A 20,059-nucleotide genomic window follows, 5' to 3' on the forward strand; every position below is an offset into this window, starting at 1 on the left:
CCCCTTCAGCTCATTTCTCTCTCTTTCCCCGAGGCCCACCCGCTGCTTGCTCCTTTTCCCCTAAGACCACCCTCACTCCCTCTGCCTCTTCTCTAGATGCCCCCCTCCCTGCTTCTTTCCGCTGCTTCCCCTGAGTCCTGGCCAGCTGCTCCTCTCCATGGTGGGCGGGAGGCACCAATGGGAAAGAGGTGGAGAGAGCGCAGGTCCCTGGGGGAAGATGCAGAGCGGGGCTGGAGCCTGGGGTGAAGTGCGGTCAGGGCGACAGTCTGGGCACCATGCTCCCAGTTCTAGGGAGTTTTGCTTCTGGCAGTCCAAAGGTTGCAGGCCAGTGTGCCTCCAAAAGGAGGTGACCCGCGCCATATCCACGGCATTTGCTCTCCTGCATGGGCAGCATTTTTGGGGGAAGCTTAGCTTCCCCAAACCTCTTATATGTGTGACCCATGGTTGTGCTTGATGTAAAGGGGCAGGGCCCTGGGGTGTTTCTGGGGCAGGCCTGGTCCTTGCACTGAGTCAGTGTCAGGTGCAGTCTCACCACTGAGTCTATGTCTGACGGGAGAGAGAGGGCGGCTGCGCGATCTTCCACCTCATTGCAGCCAGTGACCTGTGCTCCCCACTGCCATGCTGGCACCTCCAAATTAATTTATTGACAAATAAATGTGCAGAATTTTGCAGAGCTTTAAAATAGTGTTTGCAGAATCTGTAATTTTTTTGTGCAGAATGCCCTTAGGAGTATAGGGAAAGTGAGTTAAATTCTAATGCAAGTGCAGGACAGAGCCCTGTAATTGAAGACTATTAAGCCTACATTTGATTTTAGAGTTATGTCTATGCATTGCTTCTCATTTCACATTAAGGATTATGGGCCAAATTTTCAGAAGTGGCCACTGAAATAACTTGGATCTGATTTTCCTAGATGGTGTGTGTAACCCACCAGTCAGTGTGTTAGAAGTCCTCTTCTATGTCCAAGTTGCAGAGGCTGCGAGTCTGTTACAGCTCTTTCCTACCTTTTTAATTTAAATGGCAGAGACTTTTGCTTTTAGGTCCGAGACCCCTGGTTCAGTCCTTGATGTTGGCCAAAATGGTGGCCTTCACTTTGCAGCTACTTATTGACTTCCATAGGTGCTGTGGATGCTTAGGAATATCTGACCAACCCAGGCCAGGGTATCTCATGTTGGCCAATGAGGAAGGCTATGTTTTAATGACAGGTATTTTTATTAAAAGTTATGGACAGGTTATGGTCAATAAACAAAAATTCATAGACCCCGACCTGTACTATAAATACCCCTGATTAAATCTTAGATGCCCTGGGGGCCACCAGGGCGCCACTGCTACTCTGGAGGATGGCCCCCAGGGCACAGCGGCTGATCCGAGACCACTGCTCCAGGACAGCGCCCAGGTCCTCTGCTGCTCTGGCGTCCCCTCTGGTCAAGCTGCTTGAGGCCACCTGAGCAGGGGCAAGTGCGGCAGGCCCCAGGGCTCTCCCAGCTGGACAGCCCGAGGCTCAGCCGCACACAGCTGCTGCAGACGTCCCAGAGGTCCCGGAAACCACAACCTCTGTGACAGACTGGCAGCCTCCCTTACCACTGGGAAATGGAAGATCCTCAAAATCAGTGGTTACTTCTGAAAATTTGTTCCTAAATTCTTCCACAAGGCACCTTACTCCTCTGAGGATCGCAGTTACAACCCAAAAGGGGCTGTCAACCCCAGAGGCTGCCTGATGGACGCTTCCTGCTAAGGCCTTTTCTAAGCCCCCCACCCCAGCCCGGCATTACCCGCTGCCATCTGGCTGAGCGTTTTGGCACAAGAAGAGGGCAGGTTTTCAGCCCCCCCAATGAAAATGTGGCCGCGTTTTGGACACCAAGAAGCTGGGCGGCAGGAAGCTCGGCCCGAGGGCGGGGAGGCTGCAGGGCCAGCTCCGCGGGAAGCAGACGGGGGCTCAGGTCTCGCTCCCTCCAGGCTGCTCTGCCATCCCCCAGGTGCCGAGCAGCTCCCTCCCCCTGCGGCCGGGGCACGCCCCCATTGCCCTTCTCCTCCCGCCCGCAGCCCGGCTCTGCCCCCTGCCCACGATTGCAGCGGCTCCCTCGCCAGGCAGCGCCGCGGGGCGGTCCCGGGGGCGGGTCCCCCCCGCTCCATCTCCCCGCCCCGCGGCTCCGGGCCTCTTTGTGCTGCTTCAGCTGCTCTCGCCGGGGTCCGCTCCCTGCTGCCGCTGCTGCTCCCCCAGCCCCGTCCCCCCCGCAGCTGCTGGCCGGGAGGGCGCAGGGCAGCCTGACTGCGGACTGACCCGCCCCCCCTCGCCAGGGGATCGGGGTGGGCGTGGCTCCCCATCTCTCCTTGTCTCCCCCCAGACAGGGGATCCCTCTGTCTGTGCACTGCTCCTCCTCCCCCCAGACCCACCCAATCAGGGCATAGCCCCTGGGTGTCGCCCTCACCATGCTCACCCCCTGATCCTCTTCTTGCCCCCCTTCCACCCCCCCCCAGTGTCAGTGATGGGGCTTGCTCTGCTGACAGCTTTCATGTACATCTGAGAAAATAAGGATACAGAAAGAAGAGGCGAAATGAACCATTTCCAGCAGTGGGTCATATTCCTGCTCTCCTTGTTTCTGGAGGTAAGATTGAAGATAGAAATATATATATCTTAATGTAATAAATATTCTTCTGTTGTTTGCAAATAGATTTTCTGGTGATATATTAAAAATCATATTATTAATCGTGGCATTTATGTATTCAGAGATTGGTCTGATTACTTTTTAAATGATGGCAAATCACTTAGTGCAGAAAGTGGATCTGTGTGGTCATGTGTCCCCCCCAAATCTGGCCTTGTCTCTCCCTCCCCCCCCAACCTGGGGATTCCCCCTATGTGTGCATATTACCTCTCTTCCCTTTTCCCCTCTAAAGATGAAAGCTATAATATATTTTGTGCTGTCAGCCTTGGAGACTTTGAATACGTTTTCATTTTTTATTTTTGAATGGGTAGTTTGAGATTCCGGATTCATTTTTCTCACTCTGGATCACCCGTCCCACGTCTTTCTTTCCCTCCTTTCTTGTGCTGTTGTGTATTTTTTCCCCCCAGTAGAGGGGAACATTAACCTTTTGAGAGAGAAATCTGTCTGTAGTCAAATATTAATGACGCTCACAAGCTATAACTGTTCAGATGGGGAAAGAAAAAGCTTTCAGTCCCCTAGGAGCCATGGAAAACTCCCATGGGCATCTGAAAAACTTAATAAGCAGCTTTGGAGTGGGGCTGATGTAAAAATATTTTCTATGCTGACTTGATTGATTTGATTTTGTAGGACTGAGTTTGCTAGTTCTCAGGGAGGTGCAGCAGGGTGTTGATGGGAAGGAGAGGATACAGGGAGTACTGGTATGGTGTTAGTTATGGGCAAATGAAACTATTCTTGGCTATACAAAATTGGCAATTTAGAAGCTCTAAGAACTAACATTTTATAATTATTAGTATTCAGCTGTATTATGCAATTTCATTTGTATATTATTCTTGTGTTGGAATTGGTTCAGTAACAGACACATAGTCTGGAACACTATCTGTTGAACACTACCTTGCCTTGAAGCACTTTGGGTTGGTTAGCTTCTTACCTAGGTGTTAAATGCTGCACAGATTCGCTCTTGTGGGAATGAGCAGATTTCGGCTAGGACTGGACGGAAGATGTATCCAGTTTTTGGACTGGTGCCCTTTTGTTGATGAAATGTATTATATAAAATGGACGGTTGCCAATATTAGCATCAGAATGAACAGGCTGGAGAGAGTGAGGAACACTCTATTTTAGACTTCCTGGATGATTTGGGTAGTTTCACACTTGGCTTTAGCAGTTACAACAGAAAGGGAAAGAAGTGCAGTTTATGTTAATTTAAAAAAGTTATTTTAGGCCTTATACTTATATCACAGAGCTGGAAGGTTGATTTTACAGGAGTGAGATCCACAGGCTTTTAATAAAAAGATCAGCTGTTCTCTCATTTCTTGTTTTGACATTTGGGTTTGAATTCAGTGCACCTAAAAGCATGGCATTATACTGATGTGAACCAGACTTGCTGCAGGCATGTTGCCATGTGTGAGCTCCACCTTCACAACTTTGCTAATGCACATCAGTTTCTTCCTTATCAAGTACTTCCCTGTACAGCGTATTTCATTAACTTCCAGAAGACCAAGTGGTTTACTTTAATGTTCTTTTTGAACACTTGACCCTTTGGATGCTGTCTGGTAGTTTAAAGCTTTGGAAATGTAGAAATGTTGTAATTCTCTGTGCTGGATAGTTTAGAGAAGGAATATGGTTGTTGCAAAAAGAGAAAACTGAGAAAACTGATTGATTGGAAAACTACTAGTATCTACATAATGATGCAGTGTTTCAGGAAATGGATATTTTTAGAATCTGTGTTCTTTCTTTTTAGATTTATGCCACCCACTTAGATGAACTATTCCTGGAATATTGGCTATTATGCCATCCATAATTGTCACACTTAAGGGAAGAAAACGGGACAGGGATGGACAAAATCACATTGGTATTAGTGGATTTAATTCTATTCAAATTAACTGGGTTGTGCCTTTTTCACCAGCTGTGAATCTGGTCCAGTGCCTTCCATGATAACTCCTGGACTCTGCAAAAATTCACTATAAAGAACAAGAGGCAAAATGTGAATAAGAGGAAACAGACTTGAAGACAAGCAATAAAATAAACCAGAAAGGGAATTGTTCATCAGAAAATGTGGGAGGTTTTGCACATGCAAGATCTATTTGATTAGATGTCTTTGGTCTATAATCCATGTTATGTTGGGAAAGATTTGGTGTGGTTGGAAATGTAATTTGCATAAATCCTCTTTGGATATACCTTCATGTTGATTTTATTTAAGGTTTAATACTGATTTTAGTTGTTCTTTTAATCTGGTATGTTTGTTTTGCCATCTGCATTTGTTTTGTAAACAAGATATTTTTACGCATTAGGTGCTGTAGAAATAAAATGTATTGTAAATTGTTATCCGAAATAGCATGTAGAAAAAAGGCTCAAGTTTAAGAACTGTTGAGCATAAACTACTGGATCAGAGAAATGTGATGGGTTTTTTTGAGTGAAACTTCTGAAATCTGTGTAAGGTGCACTGACTGCTTTATGACTGGTGCATGAGATTGACTTGCTACATGATTATTTTATCCAGGTTGCAGCTGCCATGTGAACTGATTTAATATTTAAAGTAGTGTTAGCTGTGTCATGCTTTTTTTCATTCTGACTTTTTGGGATTCCCAGGCCATTACCACAATAGAAGTAACTATAATAATAATAAATACTTAGAATTGATTATTGTCAAAGCACTTTACAACCATTAACATATAAAGTATTTTATTTATTTGCTTAAATAGCACAAAATATACCCCAAATAAAACATTTCTATATCTAAATAATAAAATAATATTTATATTTAGGCAATCCAAAAAGCACAATGTGATTACAAACAAATATATATTAAATTCAACCTCAGATACTAGACCTATATCTTCTTAAATATCTCTAGATGTTCTCCAAAGTTAACGTTAGCTAATTCATTAACCTCGCAACATTCCAGTGAGACAGATGTTGTTGTTGTTTCCATTTTAGAGGGAGAAATTGAGACGGAGGTTAAATGACTTGCCCGAGGCTAGTGACGGAGGTCAGTGTCGGAGTAGAGATTAGAACACATTAAATTCCTGGCTCTCTGTGCTGTTCGCAGGACCATGATGCTCTGTATAGCAGGGCTTGAAATGTATTTAGCATGGAAATTTATTGCAAGCACATATGGTGGGAATGGACAGTTAATTCAGAGGTTTTCCTATTTGACAAAGCGTTCCCACCATAACTAGAGAGACATTTACAACATCAATCACTGACTCTTTTCATTTGAAAAAGTAAAACAAACAAGCAACTCTGCCCTAAGCAGAAATTTCTAGAACCCCAAATGAGAGAAGAGCCAGAGATTTCAAGGATCCACAAAGGTATTTAGGCTTCTAACTTCCATTGAAATCAGTGGGTCTGGGCTCGAATGACTTATTATTGTCAGTCTATTTAATGGGGAAGTCACTCAGATACTACAGTGGTGGACGGAAGTGCAAAACCATAAGGCAGATAGCTGCACAGATATTTTATGATCCCGCAAAAAGTAAATGAACGTTGTTAAATGTACATTTTTCTTTCTTTTAAAAATGAACCCGATTAGTCAAGAGTCAGTTTTGTGCCGCAGTAGCTGTATGCTCTATGCAGAGGTCCTTGTGTCTCAAAAATGCTATTTTTTCCAAAAAGCACTGTGGAAGTCCATGAGCTGTTGGGGCATTTATATAGCCAATCATATCACCTATTGCTGCAGCTGTGACCCTTGTAACAGTCCTTTGCTTTGTTTGTTTTAGTCTTGTGGGTCAGCTTTATAGAGGAGTGGAAAGTGGGTCTAATGAGAATATTTGTTTGCCAGTTCTGGAATGTATTGTGTTACCCTGCCTTTATTTTTTAGACACCCAATGGCTTTGGGGCAGGTGCTCTATATATTCAAACACTATTTTAATAATGAATCACTGCCTTTAGGACACTGTTGAAACCCCCCTTGGTTAAATTAGACCTTCTGCCAGCCAAAGTGAGGGTACAACATATACTTGTGGATTATTTCTCAGGACGGGTGTTCATGTCAACCTCTGCAGCAGGCCCAGGCCATTGTCTTTATGAAGCTTGAAATCAGTGATGAGGAAGATTGAATTGAACATTTTAGGATCTACTTTTGCTAAAAGGTATTATGTTAGTCACAACACTATGCAGAGGGGGGGAGGTTCTATGGTGGCTCACAGGATCTAGGTATACTATTCCCAATTCTGCAGGTAGTCTGCTGTGTCATCTAAATTTTCAAAAGTGTCCTCTAATTTTAGATGCTTCAGTTGGATGGTCAACACGAGATCGCCTAGAGCCTTATTTTCAGACCAGCTGAGCACTTGCAGGTCCCACTATGGACAGCTGAAAGTGTGAGTGGAAGGCAAGTTGTAAGTGTCTTAAATTGGCCATCCAAAAATGGAGGCCGTCACAATGCCTGAGCGCTTCTGAAAATGTAAGCGCTGGCCTCTGTGTACATTCGGTTCGGCCTCTGTAAAATATGTATGATGAATGATACACGCTATGTCTACTTGATAGATGTATGGTGAAGTTAAATTAATCAATTTTGACGAATACGTAGAGATCATCCGATGAAAGGTAAACTAAAAGAAGAACAAAGTATTATTTTTTGAGAACAAGGGAACAGACATAATTTGCTGATCAAATTGTTTTAACTGTAAATAAAATCCAAAATAAAAAAGCACAAATTGCAAGCTTCTTTCCATTTGTATAATTGCTGTCTCATTTTTTTGCATAGACTTAAATGGGATTCTAGGATGTAAGGTAAACTTAATAGTTCAGGCTGTTCATAAAACTTCTTTACCTCCCTTTATGTGAACAAATATGTTAGCAAAGGCAAACAAACTGGTCTAAAAAGCCCTTTGGTCCGTTTAGATACAGGCAGAGTTCTTAAGGTTTGGGTTTTTTAAAACCACAAAGTTCTCATTGTTTGTACTCATTAAATGGTGTGTGTGATCTCCATGACAAGTGATTGTCAATAAAAGGCCACTGATATTAACCATGCTCTATTAAAATCATGTGGATAAGAAGCTTTACCTGTGGTTGGCAGCATATGGGGGCCGGGGGAAGGGATGCTTCACATGCACAACCCACTAAAAAGGACTGCCAAGAGCATTTTTCTGTCCATTTGTTCTGCATAACATAACACCTTTACCATGTGATGGAGAATGTTACTGCAGATGTGTCCGCTGACCCGTTCTCATCTGTTTGTTTCAAGATGCACAGGGGCTCAGAAGCATGAAAATGATTTTCTGTGTCTCCTTTCTCTCTTGCTGTTGGTTGGAAAGTAACTGTTGCATCACAGAGTGAAGGAAGAGAGCCGCTTAGTATGACTTATTGTTTTGTGATACAACCAGGGCTGGTAGGAGCCAAGTCTCCCCTGTCTCTGGACTGCAGCAAGATCTGCAGTGACTTACAGGCAGGCGGCTTCAAGCTGCACACTGAGCCCTTTTATTATTGTCAGTGAGAACATTTCTATGTTAATTGCAATAGTGGTACCTTAGAAACAAGAGAGAGGTTCTTGAGAACCATTTGCCTGCTGTACAGAGAGGTTGGGGAATTAGTCCCCGGTGGATATGCCTGCTGTGAGTTTTCTTTACTGTGTAGGTTTTTTTGTTTTGTTATATCACTGAGTTGGTTTTTTATAGAGAGCTCTCACAAATACTTAGTACTTGTCATCATGCTTTCTATAAAGGGAAGTCGCACTTTCTCTCTCTGACCCCCTTTTGCTCTTCTTAGTTCCCACTTAGCTGATGGAGATTCCCAAAGTTTGCATGCACTTATCAGTTTAATATTGTGTTTTGTGTCTATGGCAATACAGCCTGTCTCCTCCATTCTTCCAGCATGCAGGAGCCTTTTTGTGAAGTTGTAGTTTATTACCGTGACTTCAAAGATCTTTAGCAAAGTTTTCAAAACCTCAGGATTTTTTTTATAATTAACATACCTCTAAGTTTCAAAATTTGTCTTTTTGGGGGACAAATTTTTGATTGGTTTTAAAAAATAATACTCCAAGGCCAGGGTTTTCCAGGCCCTGAACTTTGAAAGGTGTCCTGCCAAAAAGTGGCAAGGGGAGATAATGAAGGTCTGAATAGTGAGGAATTTAATATTTTTTCCTGCCTGTGTTATCTTGGGACTATCAGGAATGTCAAGTTTGGGCTTCTCTAGTTTTATTGGATCTGGTTTTGGATGACTCAGTACACACAGACGGCTTTTTCACACCTTAACTGAAGGGGCAGAGATGCTGAATCTTTTAGAAAGAGGTCCTTACTACCAATTGTGTATTAAGCATTAACGTTAAATAGCTGTTAACAAAATACAAAATTTTAAACTGTCTGATTAATAATCTCTTCCTCTTAATGGCCCAGCTTTCAATCTCTTTAGGTTTAATAATTTTCCCTACTTTCCAAGTCATCTTACCTAGTTATAAAACAGACAAGACCTATGATAGTAATAGAAAAAAATCCTACTTTTTTGCAGTAGGTGGGGAGAGGGCAGATGAGCATCACTGAAGCCTTCTTCATATACCATAAATGAGTGAAAAGGAGCACAAATCCAAGGGCTTGGCTACACTGGAGAGTTGCAGCGTTGGTGGTGGGTTTACAGCGCTGCAACTTACTCACCGTCCACGCTTGCAAGGCACATGCAGCACTGCATCTCCCTGGCTGCAGCGCTGGCTGTACTCCTGCTCTGCCTGGGATTGCAGCACTAGTGATGCAGCGCTGCTCATCAAGTGTGGCCACCAAAAACGCTGTAATTGGCCTCTGAGGTATTCGGAGGTATCCCAGAATGCCTGTTCAGCCACTCTGATTTTTTGTTTTTGTTTTTTGTTGTGAACTCTGGGCTCATGGAGCTGCTTATCTAAAAAACAAACACAGTTAGTTTGCTCGAGCAGAGGCAGGCAGGGAGATTCCTTTGGAATGTTCACAGTTTGCTTGAGGAGAGAAGCAACAGGGCGGGGAGGGAGGAGGGAGTCCGTTTTGGAGCAGCTGCTTATCTGGTCTGAAGGCTATTTGCATTTAGTGAATAAGAGAGGGGTGGGGGAAGGGGTCAAAACTTTTAAAATGATTGAAGGTTGGTGCTGTATATCTTCCAGTCCTTAGAACTTGCAAGGCAGGGAGCTGACACAGTGTCAGCTCCAAAAATCCACTCTTTCTGTCTCCCCCACGCTCCCTGTCACACTCCATCCCAACCCCTTTTTGAAAAGCACGTTGCAGCCACTTGAATGCTGGGATAGCTGCCCACAATGCACCACTCCCAACGGCGCTGCAAATGCTGCAAATGTGGCCACACTGCAGCGCTAGTAGCTGTCAGTGTGGCCACACTGCAGTGCTTTCCCTACACAGCTGTATGAAGACAGCTGTAACTCTCAGCGCTGTACAGCTGTAACTGTAGCCAGACCCCAATTCTTGCTTTCCACTACAAGTCACCTTTAAATAAGTTAACTTTTCCAGAGTGGTGTTTATTCTTCCCACATCGCTTACCCCCTGTCCCTCAGTACTTAGAGCAGGGGTTCTAGTGACCTCTCTGGGCCTCACTTCCTGCATAATGAGAGAGGGGTCTTGACAAGACCCCAGCTAGATAGGAAAGGGCTCTGATAGTGATTGCAGGATGGAAAGGATTTAGAATCACAATTCTAGACTACAATAGGGTCTGATTCTGGTCCCAGCATTCCTGTGGCATAGTTCTTCATTAGTCCCAGGGGCGTCTTTTTGAGTCTCAATCAGAACATGAAGTTTGAATAAGGGAAACTTGCATTGATTCTTTTTCTTAAGCAACCTTGTAAGGCTGTGTAAGAAACCAGATGCCTAGCACTAGTGGTGTAGCATTGTGGAAAGGTCAGGATTAGCAGCCTGTGAGGCTTCAGGGCAGCGTGAGGCATAGGTGCTACCACAATACTGACACACATACTACTTCCGCTAATAGAATAATCTTATGCCTGGCTGAAGGTGGTCCAGACTCTGTTTGGTGCTTGAGATCTGCAAGGTTTCTTTTGATCATTCTTACAATTTTGCCCATTGCTTTGGTTAATAATGAGAACAATTTTCCCATCTACAAGTCTCAAAGGCTGGGTAAGAGTTATCCTTTCCATGTTACAGAAGAGGAAACTGAGGCATGGACTGGCTGAATGGTTTGCCTACCTTCACGCACTATATCAGTGACAGAGTCAGGAATAGAACCCAGGGCCCCATCCACTGAGTCGCACTGCTGTTTTAGAGCCAAGGGGATTGAATCCAGGGAGAAAACAATCAGGCACTGCATTCCAAGGCTTCGGGACAGTGAAAGCAGACATTGTTCATCAATGCTGAACAGCAGCAACAAAAACATACATTTACTAATACACATTCTGACCACCATCCTCCGCTATACGGTAGCTCTCTCTAAGCATCTCTTTTCTCCATTTAGAAAAATAATGGATGTTATGAATCTCTGTAGAAAATATGCTTGCTTAATTTGACAGATTAAGTGTTCTCCAGAACAATCCCAGTTGATAACATTTCAAAAAAAATTTATTATTTCCAGAAAGGAAAAACATCTCTGAATCCATGGGAGTGAGTTTTCAAAGTGCTGTGCGATGATTTGCCTGCCCTCCTGCTTCTGTTGTTAATGGACATCTTGCAGCTAAATTGCTGCCCACCACTTTGAAAATGGCTACCTCTCCCTCAAGTTTCACGTGGGAAGAAACAAAGGTAGAAGCACTGGCTCTGATCCTACATTTCTTTCCCACCCCAAACTCCCGCTGAAACAGAATGATTTTACCTGCCTTAAAGTAATATATTTTGTGCCAACGTGGAGGTAGTTCTTCCCAGCCCATTGAAATCTTGGGATAATGAACAGAACCCTCCAGAACAGGGACAAAGGGGCGGCTCTAGATATTTTGCCTCCCCAAGCACGGCAGGCAGGCTGCCTTTGGCGACTTGCCTGCGGGAGGTCCCCGGTCCCGCGGATTCGGTGGCATGCCTGCGGGAGGTCCGCCGAAGCCTTGGGACCAGCGGACCCTTCGCAGGCATGCTGCCGAAGGCAATCTGCCTGCCACCTTCATGGCGACCGACAGAGCGTCCCCTATGGCTTGCCGCCCCAGGCATGCGCTTGGCAGGCTGGTGCCTGGAACCGCCCCTGCGGGGACAGGCCTGCTGCAGAGCTCAGTATTTAAGTGTTCAGGAGGCAAAAAATGAAGAAACGAGTGGGTATGGAGATCATAATGAAAGGTTCGGCTCTGCAGCCTAAAGACTATCCCCAGCAAAATAAGGGCATGGTTATCCGCACCACAAGCCTCTCCATGTCACCCTGCCAACGTGCTTCCACTCTGACCTACAAGAACCGCCTCTAGGAAGGGCAAGTATTTTAGTATACATGGCTTTTTAAATTCTTAGTCTGTCTCTCTGTGAGAATTGCCAATAGGTGTCAGCTGTGTTTGGGGTTTTTGTGAGCTGCACATTGTCTGTGGGTGGTTAGACTGAAACTGCCAAACTCATTCCACAGACAGAAAGTAATATAATTGAAATCTTTTTCCTGATACATTTCCTTTCTCTCTTTCCCCCCCCCCCCACCCCTCCAAAGCCTTTTTGCAAATGTAGAAAGTCAGTTCAGACTCTTGTTTCATTGCAGTTTCATTGTGCCTGGTGGCTTTAAGAAAGCATTAGCTGTTGATGCAAGATCAGTGCAGGATGACTCAAGCAAGAGTTTTCTTTCATGCCCCCAGGGGAATCTGACTTTCCCATCACTAAAGATAATCAATCCCATCCCAGTGAAATGAGATCCAGAAACTCACTGTTGGCCTTCCTTGAGCTTGAGTTTCCAGCTAGGGGCTGTACTGCACTCAGGACAGCAAGGACCCGAGGACCAAAACATTGAAGGAAATGGAGTATTGGGTTTCAAATTCTGCCTGCAGATGCACCTGTATAACCCCATTGTCTTTGATTGGGTTGCATGGAAGTTACTGAGAGTAGGTTCTGACCATTAACATGCTACTCTGATATTGTCAGCCAAGTGTCTATCTTATGTTTTCATTAGTAAATCTGGGGTTTAAAAATCTATTTTTTAAAAGTCTAACACAACCTCTAGCTATACTGAGTGTTCAATTAACTATCGATCCCCAAAAGGATATCTGCTAGGGATCACAAATTGCAACAGGTTGGGTGATAATGGTGCAGAGGGTACCTGTTACTGTTAGTCCCTGGCTTTCAATAGTTGCATTATGATTCATATTCCCAGGCAAGCAGCATGAGTCAGTGAATAGGGCACGGGAGTCTAGCCTTGGCTCTGCCACTGACCTACTGGATGACTTGGGCAAGTCACAACATCATTTGCTTCAGTTTCCCCATCTGTTAACATGTATTAAGTGATATTTTTCTTTGTACAGTGCTTTGAGATCTGTACATGAGAAGTACTATATACCATGATCCCACAGATCTTCAGCACCCAAAACTCTTATTGACTACAGTGATTCTGACCCACAGCAGACAGCATCTTTCATGCCAGGATCTCAGTGTGTTGGACAAATGTTAATTCTTTAAGCCTAGCAATATTCAGTGAGTAGGCAGTTATTATTATGCAGATTGTTTACAGATGCATACACTTTTACCAGAAGACTGTAGAAATTTTGAAATCTCAATAAGGGACATATTATAATGTGTACTATCTGAGGCCTATTGTAAAATGCATCAAACCTTCTGACAGGTAAAATTTACTGATCAAATATGATGCATATATTTCCCCCCCATTATGAGCTTTTAACTTTTAACATAGGCTACAGGAGCCCTCAACCTATTACCTTTACAGTTTTATATGGTGATTCCTAAACATAGATTCCACAAGGGTCCTATAGTATCAAGGGCATTTGGATTAAGTTTAATTCCTCAGTAATCTTGACCTCCTGATTTTACTGGTGCCCTAATCCTGGGTCTCATCCAAATTCCATTAAGATCAGTGGAGAGACTCCCATTGACTCTGCTGATCTTGGAACAAGCCAGCTGAGAGGTGCTGAGCAGCTGCAAAACCTATTGACTTTGCTAAGAATTGTGAGTGCTCAGCAGGGCCTCAGCACTTCTCAGGATTTGACTTGTTGCAAAGTGAACTGTGCACTGTGTGTATTGTACAGATTCATGTCTGTTTTTCAGTGCACTGGTGTTTGCCCCAAAATCAAACAAACTACATTAATTTATTTATAGCACCACTGCTAGAACACCGAAGCATTCGTGAATCAGTTCTTCTTTTCTGCACCTAATGTCGCATGCCAAATCTGGAGAACAGTTAAAACAGTTCGCTTGAGTGAGAGAGGGTTATTTTAAACAGTTGTGTGCTCCCTGGTTGTGATTAACGTTGCGTAAGTAGAATTGCACTGTAGTGATTATGTAAAAGAGATTATGTAACAAAGCAATTCTGTAAGCAAGTCCCTGGTAAATGGTAAGAATAATTTGTGAATGTGCATTTATTTCTTTTATATACACAGTGCTTAATTTCTGTAAACTTTGGGTGGAAGGCCAAAGCGCAGGACAAAATTCATAGTGTCAGATTATTAGGGCATATTTACTCCGGTACACTGTAGTGTAGGTAGCATTCTAACAGGCCAAGTGTGTTGTTCAGCTATTGTATCTTTGTCTGGTAGGGTCCTATCTGGCTCAAATCTTATACAATAAAGTTTAAAATCATATGGCTCATTAGTTTCTACTGGTTTTTTCGATTAAGTCTTGGAATCTTGTCATTTCCCAGGCTTCCAGCCACGTGAAAGTTTAAGAGGATGTGTAGTTGAAATCCCTGGAAGGACAAGAAAACCTGCTTTGCCTCACAGAGAGTTTGGGAGCTTTCCTCTTGCAGATTTGCCTAGGTATCAGCTCTGTTTTACATGTTGTGACACAGGGACTCTTTGGCAAAGAGGGCCCCATGTTCTTGCAAACAAGTCTCATCTCAGACTTGACTAAGTCACTGCACCAAACAGGACCGGCTCTAGGCACCAGCAAACCAAACACGTGCTTGGGGCAGCACAATTTCAGGGGCAGCATTCTGGGCGCTCTGAGATTTTTTGTTTTTGTGTTTTGCTTGGGGCGGCAAACAACCTGGAGCTAGCCCTGACACCAAACACATGTCTTGCAGGGTATTTATCCATGAGGGGTAACGTGTAAGGTATCTACAGCTCATAACTTACCAAGGCTCATAATCATTGCAAGATGTATGTATGGGTAATATTTAAGGAATAATGTGACTATATTGAAAGTATGCTTTAGGAGCTTGATATAAAAGTTAGTCACCGGGGATAATGTATCTCATGATGGCCCACACATGCAAGAGGGAGTTGTCACCCCTTCCCTGGTGAGCTGGTGAAGTAATGCAAGGCTTAATTGTCTTCATCCTCAGACTATTAGTGGCAAACCATCAGAGACAACTGCAAACAATCAAAACCATTTGGAGTAAAAAAGGAACATTACAACAGACTGGTTTGCCCTGTGTGTGAATAGAGATGAAAGTCTATATCAGTATAACAGAGGAGGGGGAAGACCCCCTGACTCCTTTCACTGAGGAGAATCCTTGGGGAGCAGGGACGTTCTCATGAAAAGTTGGATCCTGGTTCCTATGAAGCCATCCCTGCAACAGACTTAACTTTGTGTGTGTGTGTGTGGGGGGGGGGGGGTGATGGTGGTGGTAGTGGGGGAGCCTATTTTATTAGATAGGAAAGGTAACTATTGGTAAGTGCAGCCCCAGGTTCTTGTTTTATTATTTTGTTTTTTATTGTAACCATTTGTTTCCACCACTGTCTTGTTTAGAGTAGAATTTCTATTCTCCCTGTGAAATAAAACTGCTTTTGGTTTTTTATAAGTATTCACAAGTGCTGTGCATTATACAGGAATTGTGATTTAAGGTCAGACTCGTAAACTGGGGTGCTCTGTTCCTTTGGGGGCAGAGGATCTGGGATTTCTGTAAGTGATCAGGGGCTGGATATCACAGGGGGGGCACTCAAGGATTGAGGTGCACCTATTGTTAACCTGCAAGGCAAAGTCAGGGTTGGCGTAGCTGTAGCGGAGTGCTTGAGTGGCTGGTGGTGTGAGGGAGCTGGCAACAGACATCACAGGAAAGACTCTCTCTTACTGGAAGCAGGGAATTACAAGGTGACTCACAGTCCTGGCTGCCTCGAGCACCGTCACAGTGGTGTAGTTGGCAGGATCTGTTACCTTGTTTGCTAGCTAACCACACACCACGCACTTGTACATCGGTTAGTGAGAGATCAAAGAGAGGGAAAGTTAGAAACAGAGAAAGAAAGATTACAGTTTGTTTTATTTTGGGAAAGGAAACAGAGCAGCAGAAAAGGCAGGATGAGCAGATAACTGTATATTAAGCCCATCAAGAAGCAGCTGGAAGAGTTGTGTGCAGAGTGCTGCTTATTTGCCGCAGAAGATATATGCAAGGGTTGTTAACCCTCCTCATGGAATCTGACAGGCACCACGAAGGACAGCCAAACTCCCTGATGAGTGTGCTTAAAGACTCGGGGAATCTGCCTAATACCACCACCAGTGTGACACCCATGGACCTGGATGAGGCCAGGATAGAGCTTCACAAGCTGGAATTAGCAGAAACAGAGAGAGAGTGTGAGCACCAGTAGAGGATAGCAGAAATTGAAGCCAAAGAAAAAAGAGAGGCTCTATGCCCTGACCATACTGGCCTTACAAAAGCTGAACCCTTAGCCCAGGGGTAATATTCCCCAAAAGTCAGCCAGCATACAGAGAGACAGATTGTATTGAGAAGTATCTCATCACTTTTGAAAGAGTATGTGAGCTGCAAAAAGTTCCAGAGGAAAAGAGAGTACCCAAGCCAATCTCCACCTTGTCTGGTAAAATGCTGCAGGAGTTTAATGAGATGGATGTGGGGGAGACATTGAAATGTGAAACAGCTGTGTTGCAAAGATCACCGCCAAAGTGTACCGTTTAAGATTTACAAACCTCAAAAAAGCGCATGAGAAGTTGAGTCATTGAGACTGCGTAGAGAATGTGTGATTTAATGAAAAGGTAGACAAAGGGGTAGAGGATTCTGACCAGTTGTTTTATCTCTTTGCACAGGAACGTTTTCTTAGTATATGTACTGAAGAAGTCAGTGGCAGTCAGGGATAAATTCCTTGCCACTGTACAGGAAGCAGCAGACTCCTATATCCAGGCCAGACCGTTCAGTGAGCACAAACCCCAGAGAGAGAAGCAGAAGCCTGGTGTGAAGAGAGCACCCCGTTTATCCCTGGGAAAAGGGGAAGGCAGTGTGATTCCAAGCATGCCCCTCTGCAGAACCGATCCCTTTATGGGAATCATCATTACAGGGCCCTAGCACAGGCATGTGCCCAATAAGGAAAGCAGTGGTGAGTTCTTTGTGCAGGAGAATGAGACCAGGCTCATTGGAGAGCTCTTCAGGCAGTTTGTGGTGCCCAAAAGGTGCAGAGCTATTAAGTTTGGCACGTGATTGTCCATTTGCTGGTCACTGGGGGAGGGAAAGAACTTTTGAGAGACTTAAGAAAAACATTTGTTGGCCCCATATTCAGGATTTGGTGAAGACCTATCGTAAGGCACGTGGCTTACGTCAGAAGCAGGAGAAACCTACCAGTGTCAGCAAGGCTCTGTTGCAGCCTTTATGTGTGAATAAAGAAGCATTCCACAAGGTCGTTATGGATATCATACGGCCATTTTCCAGGCTGTCCAGAAATGGGAAAAGATACATATTAGTGGTAGTTGATTTGCCACTAGATATCCAAAGGCAGTCGCCAAGTCAAACGTGGAAATTGGAACAGTGGCAGATGCACAGTTCACTACATTAATCAGTGTGTGTTTTCCAGAAGAAATCCTGATGGATGGAGGGTCAGCTATCACGTCCCTGAAATTGAGAGAATTGTGGAAGAAGTGTGAGGTAAAATAGTTAAAATCTGCCCCTTACTGCTCAGAGGCAAATGGTCAAGTTCATGCTAAGAATGTATGTGGACAGGAAAGTGGGAGATTGGAATATATCACTGCTGTATCTATTATTTGCTTGCAAGTGAGTATCCCCAAGAGTCCACAGGATTTACCTCGTTTGACCTCTTGCGTGGGAGAAAGATCAGAGGGCCCCTGTATCTTATTAGGGATTCCTGGGAGGTGGACCTGGAATGAAGGAGAGAGCCCATAACGGAATATGTAACCAGATTTAGAGATAATTTCAAATGCAGGACGGATTTAGTGCAACAAAGTCTCTTAAAGCTCCAGGCTATACAAGAGTAGTTCAACAGGAATAACGTAAAAGGACATTAGGGGAGAACACATTTGTCCTGAGCTCCAAAGGGTGGAGTTTGTTGTTGACTGGCCTGTACCTCAAACCAGGGGCTGGGTCCAGGTCTTCATAGGCTTGGCAGGTTGTTGTCACAAATTTGAGGAGGGCTTCAGATAATGTTGTACCCAGTCTCACCTCCCACCTGCCTCTCTCCACTGCCAGGTTTATCCTCTCAGTCCTAGGACTTGTCTACATTTGAAACACTATAGTGACACAGCTGTAGTGCTTCAATGTAGAACCTACCTATGCCTACAGGAGGGGTTCTCCTTTTGGTGTAGCTAACCACCTCCTTGAGAGGCAGTAGCTATTCTTCTGTTAAACTAGTGCTGTCTACACTGGGGGTTAGGTCGGCATAGGTACATCTCTCAGGGGTGTGGATTTTTCACACCCTCGATAGATGTTATGCCAATGTAAGTTCCCAGTGTAGACCAGCCCTGAGAAGTAGCTGGGAGGAGATGACACATAGGAACAGAAGCTGGGGTCATGGGGTGGGGAGAGCTAGCAGAATTTTTGAGCAAAGAAATCAGGGATTGTAGACGGGTGATGGCACTGAGTTTCCTTAGTTCCTGACTCTCATCTTAGAACCTGAGTTCTAAGTGCTGCAATCCTTGTTACAATTCTTGCCTTGACTATTGGAATCTGCTCTTTTCTGACCTCCATTCTTCTCATGTTTCTTTTTCTTTTTAAACTAAAACACTGCAGCTAAAGGTGTTATTTTCTTTATCACTTCAGCCATGTCCCCTGGCTCCCTTTAATCCCTTTATTGGCTCCTCATCTTACTGCCTCAAATTTAAGTTGTTTATCTTCACCTTCAAGCTACAACAGAATTCTACCTCCGCCTACAGCTCTGATCTCATTTCCTTCTACTCCCTCGCTTGCTCCTGGTGCTCCTTCCAGTCATCTTGTCTTACAGCTGCTTTCTTCTCTCTCTGCAGTCGTGACTTCACATAAATGAACGTGGCTTGGAATAATCTCCTGTTCCTGGCTGTCAGGGCCCCTTTCTCCTACTTCAAATTTCTCTCCTGAAACATTTTCCAGGGATCTTTTCTTCTGTCTCTCTCCACTGATTCACTTTTGTGTCTTTCCATGCACCCTTCCCCGCCACACACCAAGGCCACTAGTGATGCAGACCTTGACACATCCTCTTTTCCCACAGACCCCTCTGTGCTTCCCCCCAATCCTCGCTTCATAGAATGTTCGCTCTCTCAGCTGATCCCCAGGACCATACTCATTTTGTATTCAAATCCCTCCTGAGAGCCCACTTCTACCCTGACACCTGTAATAAACTAGATGGCTGACACCAGGGAGGTTGCTAGGTAAATGGAAATAGTCTGTCTATGCAACAGAAAAAATATATTTAATAAAACCTACATCATCCTATCATTGTATGATCTTGTACCTCTCCATGTGACTTCTTTACTTTGGTGTTCTATTTCCCCTGTCCTCTTTCTTTGTTCCGTCTCTTATGTATTAGGACAGAGACTGTGCCTTCTTTTATGTTTCAAAGTGCCAACTTACAGGGGTTCTCAAACTTTTTCATAATGTGGATTACATGTTACTAGGGAGAGACTGTCTTGCAGGCCAACAGTGCTTCCTTTTGTGATTACCCTTCCTGTTTGTGATAGCAATTGCTACCATGGGAAAGTAATATTAGAAAAGAATTTTAATGTACATTTAGCTGTTGGTTAATGCAGTTTAATGGCTGGAAATAAGGAAGAGGAGCCGGCATCATGTGACCAGCTTTCTGTGAACAACTACAAAGTGCACCATGGACCTTCAGCCTCCTACATTGTGGCTACCACTGGTAACAAATAATACAATTGCATTTTTTCTATCTATTTATATGGTCTCCATTACCATAGTATATGAGTCTCTCATACATATTAGTGAATTTATCTTCATAGTGCCCCTTGTGAGGTAGGGAAGAGTTGCTATTCCTTTTTCACATATGGGGAACTGAAAGTGACTTGTCCAAGGTAAGGCAGGAAATCTGTTGCAGAGGAAGGAACTAAACCTAGATCTCTAGAGTCCCAGTTGAGTGTCTTAAGCACAACATCTTCTTACATGACTGCTTTCCAGTATGTCAGATTACACAAATCTTGTAACTATGCATCTAAACGAAATTCACGCTTCTTGGAAGCATTTGCTCAGAGGAGGTTTAAGAT

At 44.1% G+C, this 20,059-nt stretch overlaps 1 protein-coding gene across 10 annotated transcripts in view; it reads left to right on the plus strand.

Moving 5' to 3' along the window:
* The window catches only part of VOPP1 (VOPP1 WW domain binding protein), a 197,700-nt gene that overhangs the window by 92,809 nt on the left and 84,832 nt on the right, over positions 1-20,059 (plus strand). Inside the window, exon 1 of one of the 10 annotated variants that reach the window (XM_030551421.1) lies at positions 2,225-2,603. The exons of 8 other annotated variants lie outside the window; for them this stretch is intronic. In XM_030551421.1, the coding sequence (XP_030407281.1) occupies positions 2,553-2,603 (51 nt within the window). In that variant the 5' untranslated portion in view covers positions 2,225-2,552. Of the gene's footprint in view, positions 1-2,224; positions 2,604-20,059 lie in introns of those variants that run through there. One more of the 10 variants, XM_030551423.1, reaches the window with a different exon arrangement.

Source organism: Gopherus evgoodei, chromosome 2 (assembly GCF_007399415.2).
Source record: "Gopherus evgoodei ecotype Sinaloan lineage chromosome 2, rGopEvg1_v1.p, whole genome shotgun sequence".
Lineage (NCBI taxonomy): Eukaryota > Metazoa > Chordata > Testudines > Testudinidae > Gopherus > Gopherus evgoodei.